The following is a 25,323-nucleotide window of genomic DNA, read 5'->3' as shown; positions in this document are numbered from 1 at the left end:
CCAAAATACCTCAATACGATGCTGGTTCCCTGTTGGCACGCCAGATAAATCGACAGTATTTAAATTAAACTTGCCCTTTACAAGGATACTCTTAGGCCCCAGCCTTTCCAAAAAGCGTAGGAAGATTTAAGATGCTTAGCACTTCCTTTTCACTCCCTCTGAAGCAGCCCGCCTGATTTCACAGTGAGATTAAAACCCAGTTCCGTTTAACACCGGCGAAGCACAGCTAGTTTAGCATATTTAGCATAGATAATGGCCGATCCGCCAGCCAGGGGCCTCTTTGCAGAAAAGGAAGTGAAAGATAAGGGCTCGGGGTGAGGACCCTAGAAGGGTGAAGCACCGAATTTACGTATGTAGATGAAATCCCCCCCCCCCAGAAAGGGTCGGACCCGAGATTTTGGCCCACGCCAAAAATGATTCAAAATCCTTCCTTATCGTTCCCACGACGTCTGACTCCCCAGCCCGGGCTCTTTCGGAGAAGCGGCGTGGCCCTGTGGAAAGAGCCCGGGCTTGGGAGTCCGAAGTCAAGGGTTCGAATCCCGACTCTGCCACTTAGCTGTGTGACTGTGGGCAAGTCACTTCTCTGGGCCTCAGTTCCCTCATCTGTCAAATGGGGATGAAGACTGTGAGCCCCACGTGGGACAACCTGATTCCCCTGTGTCTACCCCGCCGCTTAGAACAGTGCTCTGCACAGAGTAAACGCTTAACAAATACCAAGATTATTAACAGTGCTCTGCACATAGTAAGTGCTTCACAAATACTAACATTATTAACAGTGCTCTGCACATAGTAAGCGCTTAACAGATACCAACGTTATTAACAGTGCTCTGCACATAGAAAGCGCTTAACAGATACCAACATTATTAACAGTGCTCTGCACATAGTAAGCGCTTAACAGATACCAACGTTATTAACAGTGCTCTGCACATAGAAAGCGCTTAACAGATACCAACATTATTAACAGTGCTCTGCACATAGTAAGCGCTTAACAGATACCAACATTATTAACAGTGCTCTGCACATAGTAAGCGCTTCACAGATACCAACGTTATTAACAGTGCTCTGCACATAGAAAGCGCTTAACAGATACCAACGTTATTAACAGTGCTCTGCACATAGTAAGCGCTTAACAGATACCAACATTATTAACAGTGCTCTGCACATAGTAAGCGCTTAACAGATAGCAACGTTATTAACAGTGCTCTGCACATAGTAAGCGCTTAACAGATAGCAACGTTATTAACAGTGCTCTGCACAGAGTAAGCGCTTAACAGATACCAACGGTATTAACAGTGCTCTGCACAGAGTAAGCGCTTAACAGATACCAACGGTATTAACAGTGCTCTGCACATAGTAAGCGCTTAACAAACACCAACATTATTATGATTCTGATGATTATGGGGGGGGGGTGGGAGGTCCTCGACTGTCCCCCGACCTTCTGAGACCCCCCTCCCCTCAGGGCTCCCCTTCTCCGAGGGTCCCGTTGACACCCCACGTTTGTCTCGGAGGCCTTACCGTCGTGGGGGCGGCCTGGGGGGCTTCTGAGGGGAGCCGGGGTCTCGAGGACCATCCCGTCGTCGAGGCCCCATGGCCACACTCCCGCCTCGCCGCAAAGGCGTCTGGGAGGGGCGCCTCGATCCCGCTAGGCCGCAGGGGTCACGCGCCCCGCCGCCTCCCCGGGACTACAAGTCCCAGCATGCCCCGCGCCCGGCCGGCCCGCAGAGCCCTCCCCATTGGCTGAGGGCAGGCCCGGCCGCCGGGGGGCGCCATTTGGCAGCTCCACCCACTCAACCTGAGAGGGTGGACCGGTCCATTGCGGGAGCGGGGGGGGGAGGCGGGTGTCCTAGCTTTTTCCGTCCTACCCCCCTAATAATGATGTTGGTATTTTCCAAGCGCTTACTCTGTCATAATGATAATACTGTTCGTATTTGTTAGGCGCTTACTACGTGCAGAGCACTGTTCTAAGCGCTGGGGGAGATACAGGGTCATCAGGGTGTCCCCCGTGAGGCTCCCCGTCTTCATCCCCATTTTACAGATGAGGTCACTGAGGCACAGAGAAGTTAAGTACCAACCACTGTTCTTAGCGTAGCTCAGTGGAAAGAGGCCGGGCTTGGGAGTCAGAGGTGGGTGACGGGTTTGAATCCCGGCTCTGCCGCTTGTCAGCTGTGTGACGGTGGGCAAGTCACTTCAGTGGAAAGAGCACGGGCTTGGAGTCAGAGGTCATGGGTTCGAATCCCAGCTTCGCCACTTGTCAGCTGTGTGACGGTGGGCAAGTCACTTCACTTCTCTGTGCCTCAGTGACCTCATCTGTAAAATGGGGATTAAGACTGTGAGGCCCACGTGGGACAACCTGATTCCCCTGTGTCTACCCCTGCGCTTAGAAAGGTGCTCTGCACATAGTAAGCGCTTAACAAATACCAACAAATACAAATACCAACATTATTGTTCTGTGCCCTCAATGAGCTTATAGCTGACTAATTGATTCAGGGGGCTCTCTCTTGGGAATCCCCTGAAATAGAGACTGCCCCTCTAGCATCCCCTGGGCAGCAATCAACCAATGGAATTTATTCAGTGCTTACTATGTGCAGATTACTGTGCTAGGTGCTTAGGAGAGTACAGAGCAGTGGTCACCTGCTCCCAGCTGGTGTCCATTGAAATGTCTCTGGCAGGGTGGCCAAAGTACTTCCAGCTGGTCTCTGACAGGACTAAGTGGCCAGGGGCTGCCTGCCACGCCCCCCCAGCCGAGGCTCTTCCAAGGGCCTTCGGCGGACCTTGGAAGAGTTTTCCAAGTAGCGGGTCCAAGGACAGGGCCTGGGGCTCCCTCTTTTTCCCTGATAACCTGCTCTTCTGCCCTCCGCCCTATGGGGATATGAGGGGGGAGGGGAGTGGGATGAAAGGAGGAGGGAGGCACGAAGAGGAGATGATGAGAAGCAAGATGAAAGGGGTGGATGGTGAAGAGGAAGGAGGCAAGGGGAAGGGGGATGTCAGGGAAGCCCCCCTCAGCCAGCAGAGACTGAGAAGGCGGTGCCGCCTCGCCCGGCTCCCTCTACGGTGCAGGGGGTGCTGCCATCTGGAAGTCATTTCTTGTACCAGGCACAGGAAACCACCTTTGACCCAATAAAGTGGTTTCCCCGGACTAAGCTGGAATGGGGCCGGGTTACATTCAGACCGCCGACTCCTCCCCCTCCTCGTCCTCCCCGCCCCGCAGCCCCAGCCTGGCCTCCCCTCCACCATCCCCCGCCCCACTGGTTCAGCCTTGAGGAGCCAGGGGCCTGGTGAAGTGGAGGGGGATGCGACCAGTCAGCGGTCTCGGGGTGGAGGCCTGACCAAGCCGAGGCCCAGGGTGCAGAGACCTGGAGAGGTAGAGGCCCGGGGTGTGGAAGCCCAGAGCGCGGAGCCCAGCGAGGCGGAGGCCCGGGGCGGACCGTGGCTGAACGCTGACCGGGGGCAGCCAGGTCCGAAAGGGATCTCGAGGGGCCGTGGCCGCAAAAGCCCTCCGAGACTGCATCGTAAGCAATGGCTCCGCTCCGTTTCCCAGGGTCACCTCCACACACGCACACCTCCCCCGGCTCCACATCACCGGGCCAAGAGGACCCGGGGTCCGCCCGCCCCCCCGAAACCAAAGAGAACGGCCAGGGCCGCCGAGGACGATCGGTGTGGACAAACTCACCGGCTGGACAGCGCTGGCACAACCCGGGCCTCGGCCGCCGGGCCGGGGATGCCTCGGGCTCACGGTCCCAGCGGAGGGTCGGACGCGGGACCGGCCGCGGACGCCCCGCCAGACCCCCTCCGGTCACGGGAGAGAAACACGCCACCTGCAGGAGCCTCTCGGGTTGCATTTGAAACATTTATTTCGGGAAATACATATTAAACACTTTATTATTTATACAAAAAAAAAGACTAATTTGTCATGATGCGTATACCATAATCTCAAAGGCCTTTTGGCTAGATCTCGGTGAAATTTCAACCACTTTTCCCAAATTCGATTACAGAGAAGAAAAGCCCAGCTTCCCGCTTGGCCCTGCGGCTGCATTGTTGCCGTGCGTGAAAACGGGACCCGTCTCCCCCCACCCCGGCCCTCCCCTCCCACCCCCCTCCCCCATCACCGACGTCGGAAACCGAAGTCGACGTTTCAGTTCATACGCTTTTCTTTTTTTTTTGCTACAACATAGCAAGTCAGCAAGTAAATAGATTTCCTCAACTTACAGTTCGGAAAAGACTCTGAGACTTCTCGGGAGGGAAGAAGAGTCACAAATGGAATTCGGACCATCGCCCTAGATGGACACGTGCGCACACGGACGGACACGGACGCACACACACGCAAGCACGCGCCACAGGGCAGGAACTGGGCACAGCTGGGCTCCTCGAGCATCAAAACCAGGGTTGCTACACGTCTCCACTCCTGGAGTAAGCAGGAAGGAGACCCTTCCGGCCAGATCTTCGACGAGTTCACGCCCGCCCCCACGCCACACCATACCGCCGGCCCCGTTGTCCCCTACAAACTGGTAGGTCACTTCCTGACCCTGGCCTTTTCTCAGAGGGCCTTGGATGGGAGGGGTGAAGGTGGACGGGCGCAGGACACTTCCCCATCCTCCTCCGAGAATGTGGAGAAAAAGAACTCAGCCAGGAGGGGAGGGATTTGGAGGGTGGGGTGTGTCTCCTTACAGGGGAAGGTCAAGGGAAGACCTCCACCCCCCAACTTTGGCTCTCAAATTTGAAAACAGAATCCACACCCCGCACACAGAACTCTTCCCTGCAGAACTCTGGGGGCCACGTCTCCACTTTTAACCCAGCGCCAGAAAAAAAACTTTTCCCTAAAAATAGAAGATGGGGCACTGGGGAAGTCGGACCTGGAATGGGGGGTGGGCTGCTGAAGGGAGCACGGAGAGCTGGGAGGCGTGTTGTTGCGTGTGGTCACACATGGGTGGCATGCATTTGAGTGTGCAGAAAAAGGCGGGGGGGGAGAAGGAGCGGAGAAGGGGACGGGTCACCACCAGAATAAAGGTCAACGGCACAACGGCCCAGGTCAGGGACCGGTTCCCTGGTTCCGACGAGTGCTCCCAGACTACCCGGTTCGGAAGTCGCAGTGCCTCTCCCCGGGACCCGGCCCCCTAGTCCCCTGCCTGCCTCCCTGGGGGGTGGGCCGGAGGGTCGGCTTTCTAGGCGGGAACCCCGCCAGGGGGCCCGAGGGATGGGGGTGTGGGGAGGAAGTCTCCACGGGATTCCCGTGGTCCCGCAAACACAGCACAGAGCCAAGACTGCGCTGACTGGCTGAGTTAAGGCACTTCTCTCCCCGAACCGCAGGCGGCTGGCTTCTATGGTCAGGGTGGGGAGGCCCGGAGGCCGGATGGACCCGTCTTTGGGTTATTTTGTCTAGGGGGGCTATTTACGCCGGTGGGGGGAGAAAGGGAAAGGGGAGAGAGAGAAAACATGACCTCTGACAGTACATACCTGAAGATCGCAGTCCCTAAGAAGCCCTGGTCTGGGGCGGATGGAGGACGGGGTACGTGCCAACGCGCAGACACACATACACACACACACACACTGCCAACCGGATGCACCCATTCACATCAACCCACCCACTCACACCTGCACACATGTGCCCACACGCAGACACACACACCTGAGGCTATTTGGCACTGAGCACACGTCTCTAGACAGGAGAGCAGATACAGATCCGACATGGAACACGAGCAACAGCCAGGACGGACAATCCCACCCCCGACCCCCTTGGTCACGGAGAGGAAAGCGGGGAGGGGGTGTGGGGGCGTAGGGGAGAAGTGGGCTTTGAAATGAGCTGATGGGGTGGAGAGAGGGCGGGCGAGGGGGTCCCTCCGAGAGGGCTGGGTGCCCCAGGGCCGGTGGGCTCAGGCAGACCCGGCCGGGCAGACGGACCCTGCCCCCGCTCCCCCGTCCCCTAGCCCAGGCCCGAGGCGGGGTGGGGCTCTGCCCTCCTTGGCCACCAGCAGGTGCCCGCCGTGGGCTTAACTAACACTCCACGATGGGACGTGGGGTCTTGTCATTTGGTCAAGGGAACACTGGCAGCGTGGAAGGAGTGGGATGGGTGGGGGGGAAGGGGGAATCACAGAAGATAAGATGGGGGCGGGGGGCTTCTACATCTCGTGGGCCACCATCTTCTCCTCCACGCCATTGGAAAGCGCGCCGCCGCTGGCGCTGTTACTTTCATTCAGACGCTTGACCCGGTAGGCTTCGAAGTGGATGCTGCTGGTGATGTCCTTAATGTTCTGCATGTGTGTCCTGCGGCGGGGAGGGAGGGGTGAGGGGGCGACACCTCCGGGCCCCGGCGTGGGAAGGTGAAACCCGGCCGACACCCTCGCCCCCCACCCCTTTCGGCTGTGAGGGGCAAGGGGGATGCGCCTCGCGGGCGGCACCCGCTCCCCGAGAGTAAGGAGACCGCGCCCGGCCGGCCCGCTCCCCGCGCTGAGAGCTGGGGGGGCCCTGGGTCCCCTCTGCCAGGCAGAGCCAAAGTGCTACTGCTCACTCACCTGATGAGGAGGTCCCGCAGGTAGGCAAACTCACAGTGCGTAGTATTTTCAACTAGGGGAAGGAGACAGAGCCCTCGTGAGCCGGAGACCCAGCGCTCGGGCCAGGGTTCGCGCCGGCTTGTTTTCCCGGGGGGTTACCCGGCGTGGCCAGATTGGACACGGTCCCTGACGCCCAGGACGGGGAGTCAGGTTTACCTCCCAAAGGGGCGGGTGGGCAGAGAGGAAAAGTTAGACTGGAGGCCCCTTGAGAGCAGGGATCGATCGTGTGTCCTCCCCCCACTGTACTCTTCACCTACACTGGGGTCGTTGCTACGTCCTGCCTGCCTGGCCCCCCTCCCGTCCCCGCGAAGGGGTGTGCGGAAACCCCTCCCGACCCAGGGCCCCCAGGCCCGATTCCGAACCGAGGATATCCGCCTGGTATAGTCGCTACCTCCAGCCTTTCCCCAAACTCAGGCTCGGGGAGGAAGACCCTCAAGGCGGGGTGGCTCAGCTCCGGGGAGGGGCACTAACAGCCAAGCCCCTGCGGGACAGCAGAAGGCAGGTGGTGATGGTCCGGCCTGGCTGTAGTCAGCGGGTCAGGAGGACACTCAAATTCCCCTCTGAGTCTCTTCAGAGGCCAGTGGCAGGGCCATGCTGCCGTGGCCACCGTCCACCCTCCTCCTCTGGCCCAACCATCCACACCATTTATCCCCTTCCGACAACTGGCACCGACCGAGCGCTCAATAGATACGACTGAATGAATGATTAAACCAAGAGCAGCAGTGTGGCCTAGTGCACGGGCCTGACAGTGGGAAGGACCTGGGTTCTAATTCCGGCTCCACCACTGGTCTGCTCTGTGCCCTTGGGCAAATCATTTCACTTCTCGGGGCCTCAGTTCCGACATCTGTAAAATGGGGAAAGACTGGGAGGTGGACTGTGCCTGAGCTGGTTAGCGTATACCTACTCCAGCTCTTACTAGAGTCTCTGGAACACAGCACACACTAGCAGCGTGGCTCAGTGGAAAGAGCCCGGGCTTGGGAGTCAGGGGTCATGGGTTCTAACCCCGGCTCTGCCACTTGTCAGCTGGGTGACTGTGGGCAAGTCACTTCGCTTCTCTGGGCCTCAGTTACTTCATCAGTAAAATGGGGATTAAGACTGCGACCCTCACGTGGGACACCCTGATGACCCTGTATCTACCCCAGCGCTTAGAACAGTGCTCTGCACATAGTAAACGCTTAACAAATACCAACATTACTATTATTATTCTCTGGGCCTCAGTGACCTCATCTGTAAAATGGGGATTAAGACTGTGAGCCTCACGTGGGACACCCTGATGACCCTGTATCTACCCCAGCGCTTAGAACAGTGCTCTGCACATAGTAAGCGCTTAACAAATACCAACATTATTATTATTTTATAAAATCAAAAGCAGAAACAAAAACCTGGCTTTGGCTCCGTCCTTGCACCCAACAGCCACCAGGGGGCAGCCCGCGCTGCAGCGAGCGGCCACCAGGGGGCAGGCCGCGCTGCAGCGAGCAGCCACCAGGGGGCAGCGGCGGCCCGCCAATCCCGGGAATTCCGGGGCTCCGTGTCATCCATTCCCTGGCTCTCTCCCTTCTCTCTGGGGAAAATCCCCAAATTCAGCTTCCAAAAAAGGAACCTGAACGGGAACAATCTCTCTGCCAGGAGGGAGGGCCATCGATCAGTGGTACTAACTGCGCACTCGTGCGTGTCTGGTGCCGGAGGGGGAGGAGAGGGAGCCGCGGCCATGCCAGGGCAGCGGGTTGCTCCGGGGAAGGAAGGAGGGGAGGAGACAGCAGACCCTTTCCTTCGGCAAGGCGGCAGGGCTGCAGTCGGGGAGGAGGGGCTGGGCTATAATTGCAGAGGAAGGGGCCAGCTGGATAAGCGTCCACCCCCAACCTCCCCGCAGCAGTGCCGGCAGGGGAGAGCCGGACGGAAGCGGCCGCAGAGATACAAGTGTCCGGGAGCAGGACTCTTCCACGTGGCAGCGGTGGAAAACCTCCCGGAGGCTTTTGGAAAAGAAAATCCCTTGTGGGAGGGAGGCGGGCCGGCCGGGAGAAAGCAGGAAGGGCCCCTCCCCTCCGAGCCCCAGGGCGGTGATCGCCCCCTCACCACACCAAGGTCGCACCCCTCTGCCCCTTCCCCACGGGCTGCCAACCCGGAGAGGGGTCGAGGTCCCCGGATTTCTCCGAGAAGGCCCGGGGCGGCTCTCTGTGGGGACGGCGGCACCCCCTTCCCCCGACGAGCCCGAGGCCGACGTCCGACTTGCGGCCGGGCGCTGGCCCGGCCCAGCCGGGCAGTCGGGCCAATTGGTGGAGGGGGCTGAGCCAGACGAGCCCAAGCCCATTAGGCGCGTGGCCAAAATGAGGCGGGAGGGGAAGGGAACTGGGCAAACCGGGCACTTCATTCTGCACCAATTAATGCGCTGGCCTCCACTGGCCATGCCAGCCCACCTGCCGTGTCAGGAGCCTGCCTCCCTTCACCGGAGGTCAGCAGGGGTCTCGCCCAGGGCATCTCCCCTAAGGGGGCCTCTTGGGCAGGGGAGAACGGGAGCCTCTCTGGGTCTGACAGTCTCCTGCTGCTAGCCTGGACCGTGCACCCCCTCGGGAAGAACCAGTCGGTGCCCACGATCTGTGGAGGACTGTATCGTGTCTGGGGGAGTACTGCAGACACGTGGCCCCTGCCTTCAGGGCGCAGCCAACCCATCGGGGTGGAAGGTGGAGGGCCGGGGCGGGAGGGCGAGGAGGGAGGGGAGAGGTTACCTTCGATGGTGCCCCACTTGGTCTTCCTGCCGAGAACCCTCTTCCCGTTCACCTGGTATTCGTGGTCACTGCCGACCACCGCGAACGGGATCATCTCCTGGGGACAGAGGGCATCCCCGCAGGGGTCAGGATGGGGGACGGACATCACGCGTGTCCAGTTCCCCCGCTACTTCCGGTCAGCTGTCAGAGGCCTCTAAGATCAGCTCTCCCTCCACCCCCTGTCCGAGGGCTCGGTCCGCCCATCCAAGGCGCCCCCGCAGCCCCAAGCCAGAGTGAGTCGTCACCCGGTGCCAAGGGGGATCCACTCACCCTGAATTTCTCATTCACTATCCTGTCCTCCGAGTCCTCATCGAACTCCTTCTGGGGGTACACGTCGATGCCGTTGGACAGCAGATCCGCCGTGATCTGGGGCCGGCCAGGGGGCGAGAGGGGGGCGAGTGAGGATCCGCGGGGGCCCCCAAAGCCAAGCTCTACCGTGTCGTCCTGGACCCACAGACCTCAGTCCCGGGACGGCCCTCCCCCACCCTACTCTGGGCTGCGGTCCCAAGTCCGGCGACTGGAAGGTGCCCGGGGGGTTCCCCCACAACCCTGGTGGGGTGGTGGATGGGGGTATTCCTGGTCTGGCTGAGACAGTGCCGTGGTTACTTTCCCAATCGATGGAGCGGGACCCAGTGGACTGGGCAGAAATGTCACAGGACCGTGCGGGTCTAGGCCCGGTTCCTCCAACGGCCTGATACGTGCCCCTGAGCCATTAACCCTGTAGCCCTCAGTGTCTTCATCAGTAAAATGAGTATTCTACCACCCACAGACTTGGGAGAGAAGGGCACGGTGGTGGGAAGAGATGGGGGAAAGGGCAAGGGGCACACCAGCGGGGCTCAGGATAGAAGTACCCGCTGTTTGAAGTAGTCCCTCTCCTCCAGCGTCAGCGTGTCGGCTTTGGCGATCACCGGCACGATGTTGACCACTTTGCTCAGGCGCCTCATGAACTCTATGTCCAGTGGCCGCAGTCTGAAAGAGGACAGTCCAGAGCCCGTCACCAGCACGGAAGGTGCTCCCCGGGGAGGAAGCAGGAAGCAGCTCCCCCCGGGCCAGGGGACCAGGGAAGGGGTGAGGAGAGGGCCGACCCGCTCCGGGGCCATGGGGAACAGATGGCCCCGTCGCCAGCTCCCGCGGAGTCTGGAGGCAAAGCGGGAGGGTGGGTGGCTGGGGTGTGACCCTCCTGCTGCCCCTGCCGCCGCCCCCACCAGATGGACCGGCTCTCGGGCGGAAATGCAGTGCTGCGAGCGGACGCCGCTGGGGGATTTGCCCAGGAGCAAAGGGGAAGGAGGAGAGGAGGGCAAGGAGCCCCGAAAGCCAGTGCCTCCAGGCCTCGGGTAGGTAATTTCTCAGGGGACAGTAGGGACTCCCTGCTGGGAAAGACATCCACCACCCGCCCCCCAACTCCCCAACCCCCACGCCCTCCCCCAGCCCGGGCCCTACGTACGAGTGGCCGGTGGCTGGGATGAAATAGAGGCAGCAGTGGACCCGGGTGTCCGGGATCCTCTTCTTCCTGTTGATGTTGATCTCCTCCTGCAGGTACTTCTCGTACTGGTCGTTGATGAACCGCATGATTGGCTGCCAGCTATGGGGGGAGAAGGGTGCCTGGGTCACCACTGCCGGCCCGCAACCTCGGTCTGACCCTCCTCCACCTCCCATCCTGGCCGGGGGATGACCGGGGTCTGCACCGGGGCCAACTGGGAGTGGAGTGGGGCTTATAATAATGATCACGGAAGTATTTGTCGAGTGCTTACTATGTACCAAGCACTGTACTAAGCGCCAGAGTAGATACAAGGCAATCATGAGGGACTGACACAGGGGCTCACAGTCTAAGGGGGAGGGAGAACAGGTATTGACTACCCCAGTTTCGCAGATGGGGAACTGGAGTCACGGAGAAAGTAAGTGATTTGCCCAAGGTCAAAAAGCAGGCAAGGGGTAGAGCTGGGGTGAGAAGCCAGGTCCTCTGCTTCCTAGGCCCGGGCTCTTTCTATACCTTTGTTCATTCATTCAATCATATTTATTGAGGGCGTACTATGTGGAGAGTACTAAGCATTTGAGAGAGGACAATATAACACTAAACACTTTCCCGGCCCAAAATGAGCTTATAGTTGGCGGGGGGAGGGGGCTGTGCTACCCACTCCCAGGAACTAGAGAGGATAGGGCAATGGCTTGGGGGGCTGTAGTGGCAGGAACGCGCCCCGCCTCCATCCGCCCTCCTGCTGCTAAGGACCCTGGCCCGGACACCTGGGTTGGGAGCCGGGAGTCTCACCAGTTCTCGTTGTTGATGTGGTCCCCAAAACCCGGCGTGTCAATCACTGTCAGCTTCATGCGGACGCCCTTCTCCTCGATATCTGCAAAAGAAGCGGCAGCCCGGCACGAAGGGGTGAGGACGGGCAAGGACCCAGGCCTCTCGATGACTGTGTGGGGAGCGACGGGGGCAGGACCTCGTCGGGGGCCAGAGTCTCGGGCCACCGGAGGAAAGGGCAAGGGGCTCTCTGAGTCTGGGAGGCCAGGGGAATGGTCAAGACCAGCCTGGTGTAGTGTCGGGGTCACTTAAGCATTTAATCTGTGCTCTACGTACACTTGGGATAAGCAGATCAGACATCATCCCTGTCCCCAAAAGGGCTTACTGCCAAACAGGGAGGGGAGCAGGACTCTGATCCCCTTTTGACAGTCTGAGGCCCAGAGAGGTGAAGCGACTTGAGACTAGAATCCAGGTCTTCTAAATCCGCTGGCCCACACTGACCCTTATGGTCTCTACGGGCCAGAGGGTCACACTTCAGATGGGGCCGGCCCCCTCCCAGGCCTCCGAGTCATCCCCGAATGGCACGTGGATCCGTGGGTCTGAGCAGCAGGCTCAGACTCGGCGGGCGGGGGCAGAACCCCAAGTGAGCGTAGGGGGCACGGTGGGAAACCTGCCAATACCTTCGGCCCCCGGGGGCTCGCTGCGCCCCGGGGCCGGCACTCACCGTGGGTGATGGACTTGATCTCGATCGTTTTGGGGATCCGCTCCTCGGGCGAGGGCTGCACCGACTTCCGGCTGACTTTGGATTTGAACAGGGTGTTGATCAGCGTGGACTTCCCCAGGCCGCTCTGCCCTGAAAGGGATGGGGGGAGCAGGGAGACCGATCAGATAGGACCTCGGGGGGGGTTGGCGGTGGGGGTCTCCCCGACCAAGCCGTGGCAGGGATGGCAGCGCAAGCCTGGCGGGACTTGAGGGGTGTCTGGCTGTGAACCGGGCTCTCTGGACCCACCTAGGCCGGAACGTGGCCAGTCTGTCCTCCGGCCTCTGCCCCTTCGATGCCCACGGTTGCGGCCAATGCTGTGAGGGACCCTGGGTTCAGGGGTCGCTCAGGCGGCCCCACCCGGGCCCAAACCCGAGACCCCGGTGGCCAGCCTAACCACCCGCACAATTTCCCTGGGCCGGGCCAAACGGTCTGCTGGGGAAGGATGCCAGGTATCAGGGCATACACGCTTGGAATGCCACCCGACACTCGGGTGCCACTGGGCCTGTTGGTTGGGGGAACATGACAGGAGGCAGGGAGGGGCTGTGGGTGGCCCAGCCCTGGGGCGGGCAAAAGGAAGCTCAGCCTGGAGGCGTTAGGGGCACCCTTTCAGCCTGCATCTAACTGCCAGGCCCCCAGAGAGTGGCCCACCCACCCGTCGCCCCTTAAGAGATCAGTCGTGCAAGGACCCAGGGAGCAGCATCCTCTGCAGACATCACAGCTCGAGTCACCAGGTCCCCACAGGCTCCGCCGGCCCTGTTCTCTTAAAGCTTCGGGGCCACCGTCCCCATCGCCCCTCTCCCCTCTTCCCCCCAGCACCCCTTCAGGGAAGCAGGCAAGAGGGATGGCTCTCCCCACAGCACCTAAGTGAGCTGGGCCGGGATTACACCTCACAGCCTCCACAGCTGGCCCCCGGATGCCCGCATCCCACCCAGGACCCAGGGGAAGCGAGGAGTGGGTGGGGGCCACCGGGAGCCACCCGCCAGGAAGGAAAGGGTGCTTCTCCCCAGCCCTCTATCCTCCCCAGCTCCCCGGCTTGCCAGTTCCCCTCCCCACTCCGTGGAATCCCACGCTGACCCACCAGCAGTCCAGGCAACAAAGGCAGGTCTGTGTCTGGCTCCCCGGGCGCTGCTACTCAGAATGCCACCCCTGCCGTTTCAATACGCCCACCTCAGACGGAAAGCGCCTCATCGCCAGTTCATGAAATCCGTCCCAAAGCCCACTCCACGCTGCCCAGCAGCAGACCAGGCTTCCTTCCCCTCACGCCTACCAAAAACGTGTCTCGAGGTCTGCTCCCTTGCACCACCCTCTCCCTCTCCACCGTAAGATAAGATGGCCGGCAGTGGGGGTCCCAAGAGGGGGCGGGTTATTGCGCTGAAAAGAGAAGCTGAGGCCCAGAGAGGGCAAGCAGTCAGCTCAGGGTCACACAGCCGTCAGCAGCAGTGCTAAGACTAGAACTCCTGCCCCCTCCCAGCTGGGGCCTCCTGCAGCTTGGACATCAACCTGGTCCACAGCCCCGGGCAAAGCCAACTGCCATCTCGGGGTTAACGACTCACCCCCTGGCCCTCGCCACCTGGGGCGATTCAGCAAGTGGGGTCTTTGGGCCCCCTTTCCTCATGCCCTTCCTCACCAGGTGCGAAACCCAACCCCGTGATGCATCTCCCCAGAGGGGGAAGAGAGGGGGCTGGCTCCGAGGGGCATGGCGGCCCTCCTGCTCGGCCTTGGGGCCCGGCAGCCGAAAGACGGCATTTCCTGCAGGCGCCCCTGGGACCACAGACCATGCGGGAGGGAAAGAGGGAGAGAGGGAGGGAGCCAGCCTGGGGCAGCTTAGCTTCTGGGCCCAAATGGGAAACCAGGAGCCAGAGGAGAATCCAAAATCATTTTTGACAGCCAGGGGAGGGGGATGGAGGAGGAGAAGAAAGAAAGAAGAAAACGAAGGAAGGAGGGAGGTGGATAGGGAAGGAGTAGTGAGAGGCAGGGAGAGAAAGAATGTATGGGCATGGGGCTGTGGGTATGTGTGTGCGTGCACGGGGTTGGCGGGGGGAGGCGGTTGAAGAAATGCATTTGACTCCATTTCCACACTGAGGAAAAGGGAGCAGTTGGCATGCTAGTCCTGTGTTCCAGGAGACTGGATGAATTTTGAAGATGGCTGTTTGAGGAGCTTGAGGCGAATTTTGAAGGCGGCTTTGATTGGAGAGGTTCCCCCGTAGCACTCCCTCCCCGACAGGGTGGACTGTAACTAGGAAACAGCACCCTTCCGGACCTCTGCCCTCCCCGGTCATCAGGCAACTGCAGGACGGGGAGAAGGGATGGGGGAGGAGGAGGAGAGGGGGAAGGGAGAATGAAGGGGGCGGGGAAGGGAGGATAGGAGGTCAGACAGTGAGGGTAGAGGGCAGACAGAGGGTGGAGAAGGCCATGTGGGGGATGCCCGGGGACGAGGACCAGGGTCGGAGGAGCGAGTGGATGACTCACCGACCACCATGATGTTGAATTCGAACCCCTGCTTCATGGCTTTCCTCCTCATCTGCTCCAGGATGGCATCGATCCCCACGTAGCCAAAGTCCAGGGTGGTTTTCTCGGCGCGCACCGGGGGGACCTGCTTAGGGCCGGCATCTCTGGGGGTGTCTGCCATGCTGCTCATGTAGCTGGACGCCGCCTCGGCCGCTGCCGGGAGGGAGCGAGAAGGACCGTCAGAGGCGCCCGCCTCAAGGAATCCTACCGAACGCCCACGGGGCAGCAGGCGTCGCTCGAGGGACACAGGTCACAGGTGGTGTAATGTGAGGACGTCAGCGGGATGCACGGGAAGGTTCTCTGAGAAAATCCCACTAAGCCCACAGCTTGCGGCCCCGGAGGACCCCTGGCCCCCTATCCTCTCCCCAGACCCGTAGCATCCCCTTCTCGCTCCCCGTGAACACGGGCACTGCCTCCAAGCTAGAGCACTTGGTGGTGGGAAGCTGAAAATAAGGGCAACAGACCCGGAGTTGAACTGGAAAAGGTCAGGCTGGCAGGACCGGGAAGGGGGAGGGGTCGGAGCGGTAGAGGGAGGGAGGGAGGGAGGGAGGGAGGGGGATTAGGAGGAGCTGCCTCCCTGGCTGACCCATGGGGAGATAGGTGGCACCCCCTCAGCCCCAACCACCCCCGCTGGCTGCCAGTCTTTCATCCCTCCTGTCCCAGCTCCTCTGAGCCTGTCCCCTTGCACTCCCCTCCCAGCCCCCAGCCCCCTCAAGACTGGAATAAAGCATGCACACACCCCTCCCCAACCCACACACACAGACACTTGGGCCAGGTGACCCAATGGGACCTTCTACATCCCTCTGGTTCCAGCAGATTTAGAGACCCCCCCCTCCCTGATATAGATTTCCTCCTGCCTCCCCTTTCCCACACCCTTCCAATGTCTCCCTGCCCACGATCTCTCTCTCTCTCTCTCCGTCTCTCTCATATCCACCCCAGAGCCTCCCTCTCCCCTCTGAGAGGACAAAGTGCAGCGGGCTGAGAACTCCGAGGTTTAACAGCGACCACCCAGCGTGAGGCCCAGGCCCTTCTCAGCCCTCCCCTGGCGGGTGAGCCTGGCTTGGAGAACAGGGTGGGGGCGGGAGGAGGGAGCAAAGTGGGGGAGGGAGGGGTGGTCCGTTAATTGCAGGGATCCTTCCTGCGTGCGTGTGGCAGTCAAGGAGGGCAGATGGCACCTGGGCATCTGTGGCGTCTTGTGACCGCCTCGGCTCTGCGGACACACCACCCTGGGACTGCAGCTCGCTCCCACTTGGCCTGGGCTTCCGAGGCAAGATCGGCTGCATTCCCGCTCTCAAGCTCACCGTGAGGAGAGAGGTGACAGTGAAGAGAGGGCAAGAGGGCGAGAGGGCAGTCAGGGGGGCTTCTCTCAGCCCCACAAGCTCTAGGCTTCTGCTGCCCACTGGGCCTAGTTCTGCTCCAAATCCCCAGGGGCCCAGACCTCTCCTTTCCTTCCAGCTCGGCCCAGCGAGATGCCATGGGCCTCGGGGAGGCAGGGCAGGGCAAGTGGGAGATGGAGAGGGAAAGGAGGGTGGAGCCGAGGGGTCGGGCCAGGCGGGGAGACGGAGGTTTTGGCGCTGGTTTCAGGAATACCCCTCCCTCAGATTGCTCGCATCTTGAAATAAACAAAGGAACGAGAAGAGCGCACTGGGGGCCTGCTCACTGAGACGGGGCCGGCCGGCTCTCCTGGGCCGGAGGTTCAAACCCAGCCCACGTGACGCAAAATCATTCCCATCTGTTCGCGGGTCCGGCAGACATTTTCCCCAGAATCTGGGCGGGCGCTCTCTCTCTCTTTAAGACCCTTTCCCCAAACTGTCTTTCTGACCACCAGCCGGGGAGCCAGGGGGGTCTTTGGGCTGCTGATGAGAACAGAGCAGGGAGTACCAGGCTTGGGTCTGTCTACCCAGCTGGGCCTCCCTTCTCAGTCATCAAAATTCCCTTCTCAAACAGAAGTAATGCCAAACACAGGGCCACTCTGCCCCGACCCTTTGAGAGCACATCGCCCCATCGCCGTGGGTTTAGGGGGTTCCCTTTCACAGTAGTTACAGTATTTATTAAGCACTCACTAAATGTGACACACTATACGGAGCATTCTTAGCCCTAAGAGAGCGGTTCTTTGTCTTAGTCCCAGCTCCCTCCTCACTGGTACCGGCAGGACCCAAAATAGACAAAGAAACTTGGTTCATAAATCCACCAGTTACCCCTGCCCACGAGCACTCCCCCAAAACCCCCAGACTGCTGACCTATAATTTTGGCATTTGGTACTGTGCGCCGAACGCTGAACTAAGCGCTGGGGTAGAAACAAGGTTATTACTCACGCGGGCCTCCCGGTCTAAGAGTGAGGGAGAACAGGTATTTCAATCCCACTGTACAGAGTAAGAAACTGAGGCCCAGAAAAGTAAAGCGACTTGCCTGATGACACAGAGCTAGCAAGTGGTGGGGCCGGGGTGGGAACCCAGGTCCCCCTGACTCCCAGGCCCAGACTCCAATCACTGAGTCCGCCCATATTTCCAGAACCCGTAGGCCCCACACACAGAGGATACAGTCCATCCACCATCTGCCCACTTAAACCCAGCCAACAGTATGGCGGTCCCCTCACAGGCCCCCGGGCCCGGAGGGGCGTAACTGGGAAGGACAATCTCCAGCCTCCTGTCGCCCAGAAAGCTCCCCAAGGGGCGGTGAAAACCACACCCCCGACTTCTTCCGCTTTGCGGGGAGACCCACATCCATTCCTGACTTCCAGGCACTAAGGACCCTGTTGACCCTCGGCCACTTCCTGTGGGACCGAGGGCAGCCGGGAAAGCAGCTGGTGGGTGACCCGCTGCCCCGGAACCCTGACTCGGCACACAACCCTCCCTGTACGGGAGGACTGGGGCGACAGGACCTGGAGGAGCAGGGGAGGCTTCTGGGGAAAAAAGCACAAGTCGGAGAGTCAGGAGATCTGTCCTGATCCCAGTTTCACCACCTGCCCGCTGTGTGACCTGGGCCCGTCGCTTCACCTCTCTGGGACTCAGCTCCCTCACCCGTAAAACGGAAACGAGAGGCCTGGTCTTCCTCCTGGTTAGGTTCTGAGTCCCACGTGGGACGGGGACCGGGTCCAAACTCGTAACTCTATACCTATCCCAGAGCTTGACAGATACGACAATTTATTATTAGCGTAATTGTTATTATTTTTGAAGCTGTGATCACGTTCTCTCCACCATCCGCCACAACCGTTCCCCAAGGGGAGGATCGAACCAACACTAACCCAATTTGCTTGTATCCGCCCCGGCGCTTAATTCAGTGCCTGGCACACTTGCTTAACAAATACCACAATTATTATTATTAAAGCAAGTCCCGCGCTAAGAGGCGGGGGTGAGTCAAGAGGACCAGATGGGACATGGTCCCGGCCCCCAGGGCTCTCATAGTCTGAGAGGGAGGGATCTTCTCCCCACTTTACATATGGGGAAATGGAGACCCAGAGAGGTTGAGTGGCTGGCCCAAGATGACACAGCAGGGCAGAGGTAAAGCTGGGACTTGAAGCCGGGTCTCATTCACTCATATTTATTGAGCGCTTACTATGCGCAGAGCACTGTACTAAGCGCTTGGAATGTACAATTCGGCAACAGATAGAGACAATCCCTGCCCAACAATGGGCTCCTGCCTCCTGGCTTCACTCTCTCCCCACCAGGCCACACTGCCGGGACCCATGGCAGTGGATGTTTCTAGAGGCGGGGCTGAGCCAAGCAGGAGTCAGCTCTGAAGCTGCTGTTGTTCTCCTCTCCGACAACACCCCTGCATTCTTGTCTCCCACGGAGTTCCTCCAGGAGTCCTCGGCCGGAGCAGAAAGGGAAACTGGAGGCCTCCCTTCCCACCTATCCCCACCCCAGCCTCACTCCTCTCTCTCTCTCCCTCTCCCCCTCCCTCCCTCTCCACCCCAGCACCCCTAACCCCCACCCCCCTCACCCCCCAGCACAAGAATCCTCCATTTGCCATTTGGGGACTTTTGCACAGAGTGACAAATTCCTCTCCCCCTGTGCAATTCCTTCCAACCAGAATTAAATTAGGAGATCTCGGCCTTGTGAGATTCCCCATCTGGTTTGGGGAATGATCAGCTGGGGAGGGGCAGCCACTAGGATCCCGAGGGGCTGACTTGTACCGGGACCAAAGAGGGAAAGCACCCCTGTTCCCGCCTGGTCCTTGCAGTCTCTTAAAGAGGGTCGCACCCTGCTGTTAGCTATACTGCCTGAAATGCTCCCCAAAAGCTTGAAATTCAAACCTCGATAAAAACAAAAAAAAACCCTCTCCGTGGCATTCTGGGATGGCAGAAGTAGTTACCGAGCAACCACTGGGTCAAAGAGACAAATTCCCTACCAACAGGGAACTTCCACTCTTCAGGGGTTTGGGGACCTGGGGGCTCTCCCAAGTAGGACCCATAAACTTGTTTCCACTTCAGGGCACGAGCCAGGAGCCAAGAGCCTTTCAAACTGTGCACGGCTGCCAGGAAGACACATGCTTTGCGGATGAATTTCCAGCTGCCTGGTCGGTTCGCCCGCTTGCCCACAGCCAACTCCGGCTCGAGCCACAAGGAAACAGCTTGTCAACAAATGCCGAGCGGTTAGGGCACGGTCGCCTCGGGCCTCCAAGATGTCTGAGGTCGGGGAGGACAACAGTCTGGACTCAAGACTCACCGGCCTCAGCCTGCCAGGGGGAGCATCACAAGCGCCCCGACACCCGGGACCCCAACAATGGACCCGAGAGAGACCAAGGCGGCGGGAAGGAGCAGCGGGCTCGGTGGAGAGAATACAGGCCTGGAGTCAGGAAATCGGGAGGAGTTCTGCCATTCCGCCCCTGAACAGCTCTGGGATCATTGGCAAGTAGTCGCCTAACCCCTCAGCCTCAGATGTCTGCTCTCCCCACCTCAGACCATGAGACACGTAAGACCTATGAGCCCGGCCCATGTTTGAACCAATACCTTGGTTCCACCCTAGGGCTCAGCTTGGAGAAAAGCCTTCCTCAATCCTGGGAAAATAACAGGCATCCTCAGGACATCCGTGGCTGGGGGTGGAGAGGGAGACTGTCAGGAGTCAAACAGATCTGAAGAAGGGTCGAGCGGGTCAGAACCAGCAGAATGAAGTCCGGGTCCGGGCAAGGGTCAGGAAATACCCATACGTCCGGTACAAGGGAGATCAGCGCCAGCCTCATCCACGCCTGGCAGAACCAGATCCCGGGGCCAGAGTGGTCCATAAACTGCCCACGAGGCAACAGAAGAGTTCCAAAGGCTGCCTAGATTCCCACTGTCCCATTTAAGTACTGACTCACCCACGAATCCACTCTTCTGCATCCCACCTCCTCCTGTCTATGTCTGTCCTCTGCATCTGTACCCAGCACCAGAAGCAGAGAGAGAGTTGGGATCGGTTCCGCCATGATCTGAGAGCACGGTCCCAAGAGGGCTTCTGCTCAGCGGGCAGGGACCAGATGCTCCCTCTCTCTCCCCTGAGGACATCTGCTATGTGACTTTGTGCAAGTCACTTCACTTCTCTGGGCCTCAGTTCCCTCATCTGTAAAATGGGGATCAAGACCGTGAGTCCCATACGAGACAGGGACTGTGTCCAATCCGATTTTCTCATAACCACCCTAGTGCTTAGTAGAGTGTCTGGCACATAGTAAGTGCTAAATAAATACCATTATTATTATTATTATTATTATTGTTTTTGTTATAATCGAGGAAAAATGCATTGAGGCAGTGACTCGGGCTCAGTGCGGGAGGAATTCTTGGAGACAAGGGGGCGGACGGGCACCGACACCAGGAATTCTTCGGGAATCCGCTCCTCGGGGATGATCTCGGGTGGAGACCTGGCCTAGAGGCCGGAGAAAAGTACAGGACGATGTGTCCGGTTTCCTTGCAGGTCGCAGAATCTAACCGTCGAGTGGGGTGGCCGTGGGGATTTCCGGCCTGGTGCTACTACGGAAACACTTGATGTCCCAGGCCAGGCTTTCCGAGTTTGTAAATGGGAAATAAAACCACGGACACTATAATCCAAGATGTCCTTGGCTCCCTGCCCTCACTAAATAAACGCGACTGGACGGAGCTGAACAGTGTATGGGGGCCAGGGAGGGTCCTGAAGTGCTGCTGGGGAGAAGGGTGAGCTTGGGGAAACAATAATAGTAATAATGGTATTTGTTAAGCACTTACTTTGTGCCAGGCACTGTACTAACTGCTGAGGTGGATACAAACACATCGCGTTGGAAACAGTCCCTATCCCTCATAGGGCTCACAGTCTTAATCCCCATTTTACAGGTGAGGGAACTGAGGCCCAGAGAAGTAAAGTGACTTGCCCAAGCCCAAACAACACACAGCCCAAGCCCACATAGCAGACAAGTGGCAGACCCGGGATTAGAAATCATGACCTTCTGACTCCCAGGCCCGGGATCTATCCACTACGCCCAAGGGATCTTCTCCAAGAGATCTTCGCCTCGGAGTCCAGGAAGTCTTGGGCTGACTGTTCCGGACAACGTCGGCTGGATGGGGCAACTCTCCTCTGGCGGTCAGGTGGCAATGGGACAAACTTTCTCCTCTCGCGCAGATGGGGTGGGGGAGCTTCTCAGACACCCTACTGTTGTATTGTCCGCTTCGGAGGCTCCATTCGCATTTCATCTATGCTCCTGAGCCTTGGACAAAATCCAGGCTCCTCCCCTTCTCACCCTTTTCCCAAAGACAGGCCGGGCAGCCCCTTTTCTTTCTTTCTTTTCCTGTTTCAGCCAGTTTGGGCAGGGTGGGGCCGCCCACCTCCATCGGCGCCCTTATCTGGCTCCGGGCCCGAGAAAAGATGGTGCCTGCTCACCCGGAAAAGCTGCCCGGGGGCTCCCCGTGGATTCCCGTTAACCTTTCCGGGGGCAGTCCCTCCCAGAAGGTCCCCACCAAGCACAGAGTCAGGAAAGCGAGGGATCCCTCGGATGGGACCCCAAAGCACCCCAACCTGCAAGATGTCCCGCTCCCACCTCCCTCAGCCACCCAACCTCACCTCCCCCTGCTGCACAAAACCAATTTTCCCCTGCAGTTTTTGCGGGGGGGGCGAATCCAACCTATCTAATCAACCAATCGACCGATAGCATTTACTCTGCGCAGGGCACTGTACTAAGCCCTCTGGATACTACAAATTAGTAGACACGACCCCTGGCCTCAAGGAGATTAGCATACTGTGGGCAGAGCACCACACTAAGTGCTTGGGAGACTTTAACAGAGTTGGAAGACATGTTCCTTGCCCTCGAGGAGCTTAAAGTCTACTCTGTGCAGAACACTGTACTGAGCATTTGGGAGAGTACAACAGTAGTAGAGAAGCAGCGTGGCTTAGTGGAAAGAGCCTGGGCGTGGGAGTCAGAGATCGTGGGTTCTAATCCCTGCTCCGCCACTCGTCTGCTGTGTGACCTTGGGCAAGTCACTTCACTTCTCTGTGCCTCAGTTACTCCATCTGTAAAAATGGGGATTAAAAAATGTGAGCCCCACGTGGGACAATCTGATTACCCTGTATCTACCCCAGCACTTAGAACAGTGCTCAACACATAGTAAGCACTTAACAAATACCAACATTATTAGTCGTAGTAATAGTACCAACAGCACTTATTAAGCACTTATTGTGTGCCGAGCACTGTACTGAGTGTTGGTGAAGAATACACAGGTGGGAAAAGATATGTCCATATCTGTAATTTACTTATTTATATTAATGTCTGTCTCCCCATCTAGACTGTAAGGTCGTTGTGGGCAAAGGCTGTTGTCTGCTATGTTGTTGTATTGGACTCTTCCAAGGGCTTAGAATAGTGCTCTGCACACAGTAAGCACTCAATAAATACGATTGACTGCCTGACTGGGAGCTAGTTAACATCCCTGTCCCTCAGAGGGGTTCACAATCTAAAGATAAAAGGAGGGGAAGGGCTCTGCCCCCCCACCCCATGACCTCCACCCTCAAGGCAGTCCCAGCCCAGGAGGATCTTATAGTCTAGGAAACCAGTTTAAGACCAGTCTGCTCCACCTCTGAGCTGATCTTTCCTGGGGTGGGTGGTGTCACTCCAGAAACCTTGTGAGGGGAGGTAGGAGGGAGGGGGAACAGTGGGGAGTGGGAGCCAGAACTGAGAATCCCAGGGGTCTCTGTGGGGAGCGAGGCCAGGCTAGATTACCAGCAGGGGATGTCACCGGAGGGCACCACCTCTCTGGAGGGCACACACTGGGGACTTCCAGGTTGGTGAGGATGTGGAAAGAAACGCCGACCCCCAGGGCCACTCTGAGTTCCGTCATCGGGAGGTCGGGTGGACGAATGGACCAATGGACAGATGCCTGGAGCGGGTTTGGGGAGTTTGACTCATTTCCTCTCACCCCAGCGATTCCACTGGGGCTTCCTTCCTTCCAGCTGTTCCATCAGGGCGAGGGCGGGAGGGACGGAGAGGGAAAACCGAACTCTGAGACCCGACTACCAAGCTGAAACGGCACCAAGGAGGCACCCCCAACCCTGCTCCACATCCCCAAGGGGCACAGCGACGGAGGTCGAGAGCCCACCCCTCCCTCGTGTGAAAAGGGACCCTCCGATCTCAGCCACCCTTCCCGAGGCCCAGTCTGTCCGCTGCCCAAGAACCCCCTGCCAAGTGTACATCAACCCTGAATGTGTCCAAGCCCTGGGGATCCATGGGAAAGGGGCAATATGCTCGAGCACCAAAAGAAAGGGTGCTCTTGCCTGGAAGACTCCAGTGCTCAAATACTCTTTACAATGCAAAAGGGAGGTAATGTGATCTAGTAAGAAGAGCACCAGCCGGAAGGCAGGAGACCCAGATTCTAGTCCTCACACCGACTCTGGCCAGCTGTGTGACCTCAGCTGGTAACTTCCCTCTCTAGGGCCTTAGTTCCTCATCCATGAAATGGGGTTCAGATTCCTTTTCCCCTTCCCTGTGTTTTAGAGGGAGAGCTCCGGGCCACTCCCACCTGCTCCTGTTTCCTCTACCAGATACTCTGAGCCGCCTGGCCACGTCCCTTCCCACACAGGACCAGGGAAGAAGCTGACCAGCTGGGCCAGCCAGCTGGGTTTATGCGTGGGAATCTCTTGACGCCTTATTATTATTATTATTGTTATTATTTGTTAAGTGCTTACTAAGGGCCAGGCACCCCATTAAGCACTGGGGGAGACACGAGCTTATCAGTTCTGATATGGTTCCTTTCCCTCATATGGCTCCCAGGCTAAGGGGAAGGGAGAACAGAATTAATCCCCATTTCAAAGTTGAGCAAATTGAGGCCCAAAACAGTGAAGTGACTCACCTAAGTCCTTCAGCGGGCAAGTGATGGAGTGGGGTTGAGAGGTCTGGTCCTCTGACTCCCAGGTGCTTTCCATTAGGCATCACTGCTCCTCTCTGTCGCTGCCTCCAGCCTGGCTGGGAGCCTACATTACTCCCACCCCTATGAGGGGGTCTGAGAGCCCCATGAGGGAAAGGGGCCATGTCAGAGCCTGGCACATAGTAAGTGCTTAACAAATGCCATTACATTAAGTCATAATAATAGTAGTAGAGGAAGAGCTCTGGACCCTATAGGGGATGGGAAAAGGGGCAGGGGGAACCACAGGGCAGCTCCTAAGTGCTTAGCAGTTCTCTGCACACAGTGCGTGTTCAATAAATACAACTGACTGACTCCCCCAGTTTGGCTTCAGGACTCCTGATCTGGCAGCTCCCCCAGACTGGCACTAAACTGCAGACGAATCACGCCCTGCCTTTGGGTGCCAGGGATTTATCTCCGACAGAGACAGAGGACTTGCTGGGAGGGTGACAGGGCTCACACGGGGCTCACACTCTACAACTGCCTGGAGCGCGGAGGGGAAGGGAAAAAATGGGCCCGAGAAATCATGCTAATACTCTTTCCGGTTTAGAGGTTCCTCCTGGGGCCAAAGACTCGTTTTTAGGCACTTCGGTTTCCGCTTTTAAGGTTTTGTATGTCTATACTAGGCCAGTCACTGAAGTCAACTCGCTTCCGGGGCTTTGAAGTCCTGGTTTGACTCTGGGTTCTACAGAAGGGGGAGGATTATTTAGTTTAGGAGGGCTGGCTCATTAGCACTGGGAATGACACTGTCCAGCGGGTTACAACAACTCAAGGGTAGGTTAACTCACTTCCAGAGGATGCCCCCCCGGGAGTGAGGGGGAGGGCGGGCTGGTGAGAAGCCATTTAGGAGGGAAAGGGCAGCAGAGGGATTCCAGACCCCCACCTTCCTACCTTTTCCCCACCCCCCTCATTGAGCCAAGTCCTCACCCTGGGCTGGGAAGACTGATTTTCCAGCCAGGTGCCAAACCTCTGGCTTGAAAACTTCCTCCAGGGTGTTAGGTCTATACTGGCTCAGCCAACTGGAAGGGAAAGGACCAGTCCCCGGGCTCGGGCTTGGTCTCGGGCTGGGAGAAGGGGCCTTAGGGAAGTCTCCCTTCCTTTCTCCTTGCCCATTCCCCCACCCCCCAAGCTCCTCCTCCTCCTCACCCCCAGCGGGTAGAAGGCAGAGCTGTATT

At 58.5% G+C, this 25,323-nt stretch overlaps 1 protein-coding gene across 6 annotated transcripts in view; it reads right to left on the bottom strand.

The window, feature by feature from the left end:
• Positions 1-3,828: 3,828 nt before the first annotated feature.
• The window catches only part of SEPTIN9 (septin 9), a 106,649-nt gene continuing 85,154 nt past the window's right edge, over positions 3,829-25,323 (bottom strand). For all 6 annotated transcript variants that reach the window (XM_029056815.2, XM_029056816.1, XM_029056814.1 and 3 more), the window contains 9 exons: positions 14,782-14,973; positions 12,274-12,402; positions 11,574-11,655; positions 10,752-10,889; positions 10,159-10,276; positions 9,578-9,673; positions 9,269-9,365; positions 6,507-6,558; positions 3,829-6,258 (listed from right to left, as the gene is read on the bottom strand). In XM_029056815.2, the coding sequence (XP_028912648.1) occupies positions 6,114-6,258; positions 6,507-6,558; positions 9,269-9,365; positions 9,578-9,673; positions 10,159-10,276; positions 10,752-10,889; positions 11,574-11,655; positions 12,274-12,402; positions 14,782-14,973 (1,049 nt within the window). In that variant the 3' untranslated portion in view covers positions 3,829-6,113. The remainder of the gene's footprint in view (positions 6,259-6,506; positions 6,559-9,268; positions 9,366-9,577; positions 9,674-10,158; positions 10,277-10,751; positions 10,890-11,573; positions 11,656-12,273; positions 12,403-14,781; positions 14,974-25,323) is intronic.

The sequence above is a fragment of the Ornithorhynchus anatinus genome, unplaced genomic scaffold (genome assembly GCF_004115215.2).
Source record: "Ornithorhynchus anatinus isolate Pmale09 unplaced genomic scaffold, mOrnAna1.pri.v4 scaffold_264_arrow_ctg1, whole genome shotgun sequence".
Taxonomy (NCBI): Eukaryota; Metazoa; Chordata; class Mammalia; order Monotremata; family Ornithorhynchidae; genus Ornithorhynchus; species Ornithorhynchus anatinus.
This window is presented reverse-complemented; position numbering and strand designations above follow the sequence as displayed.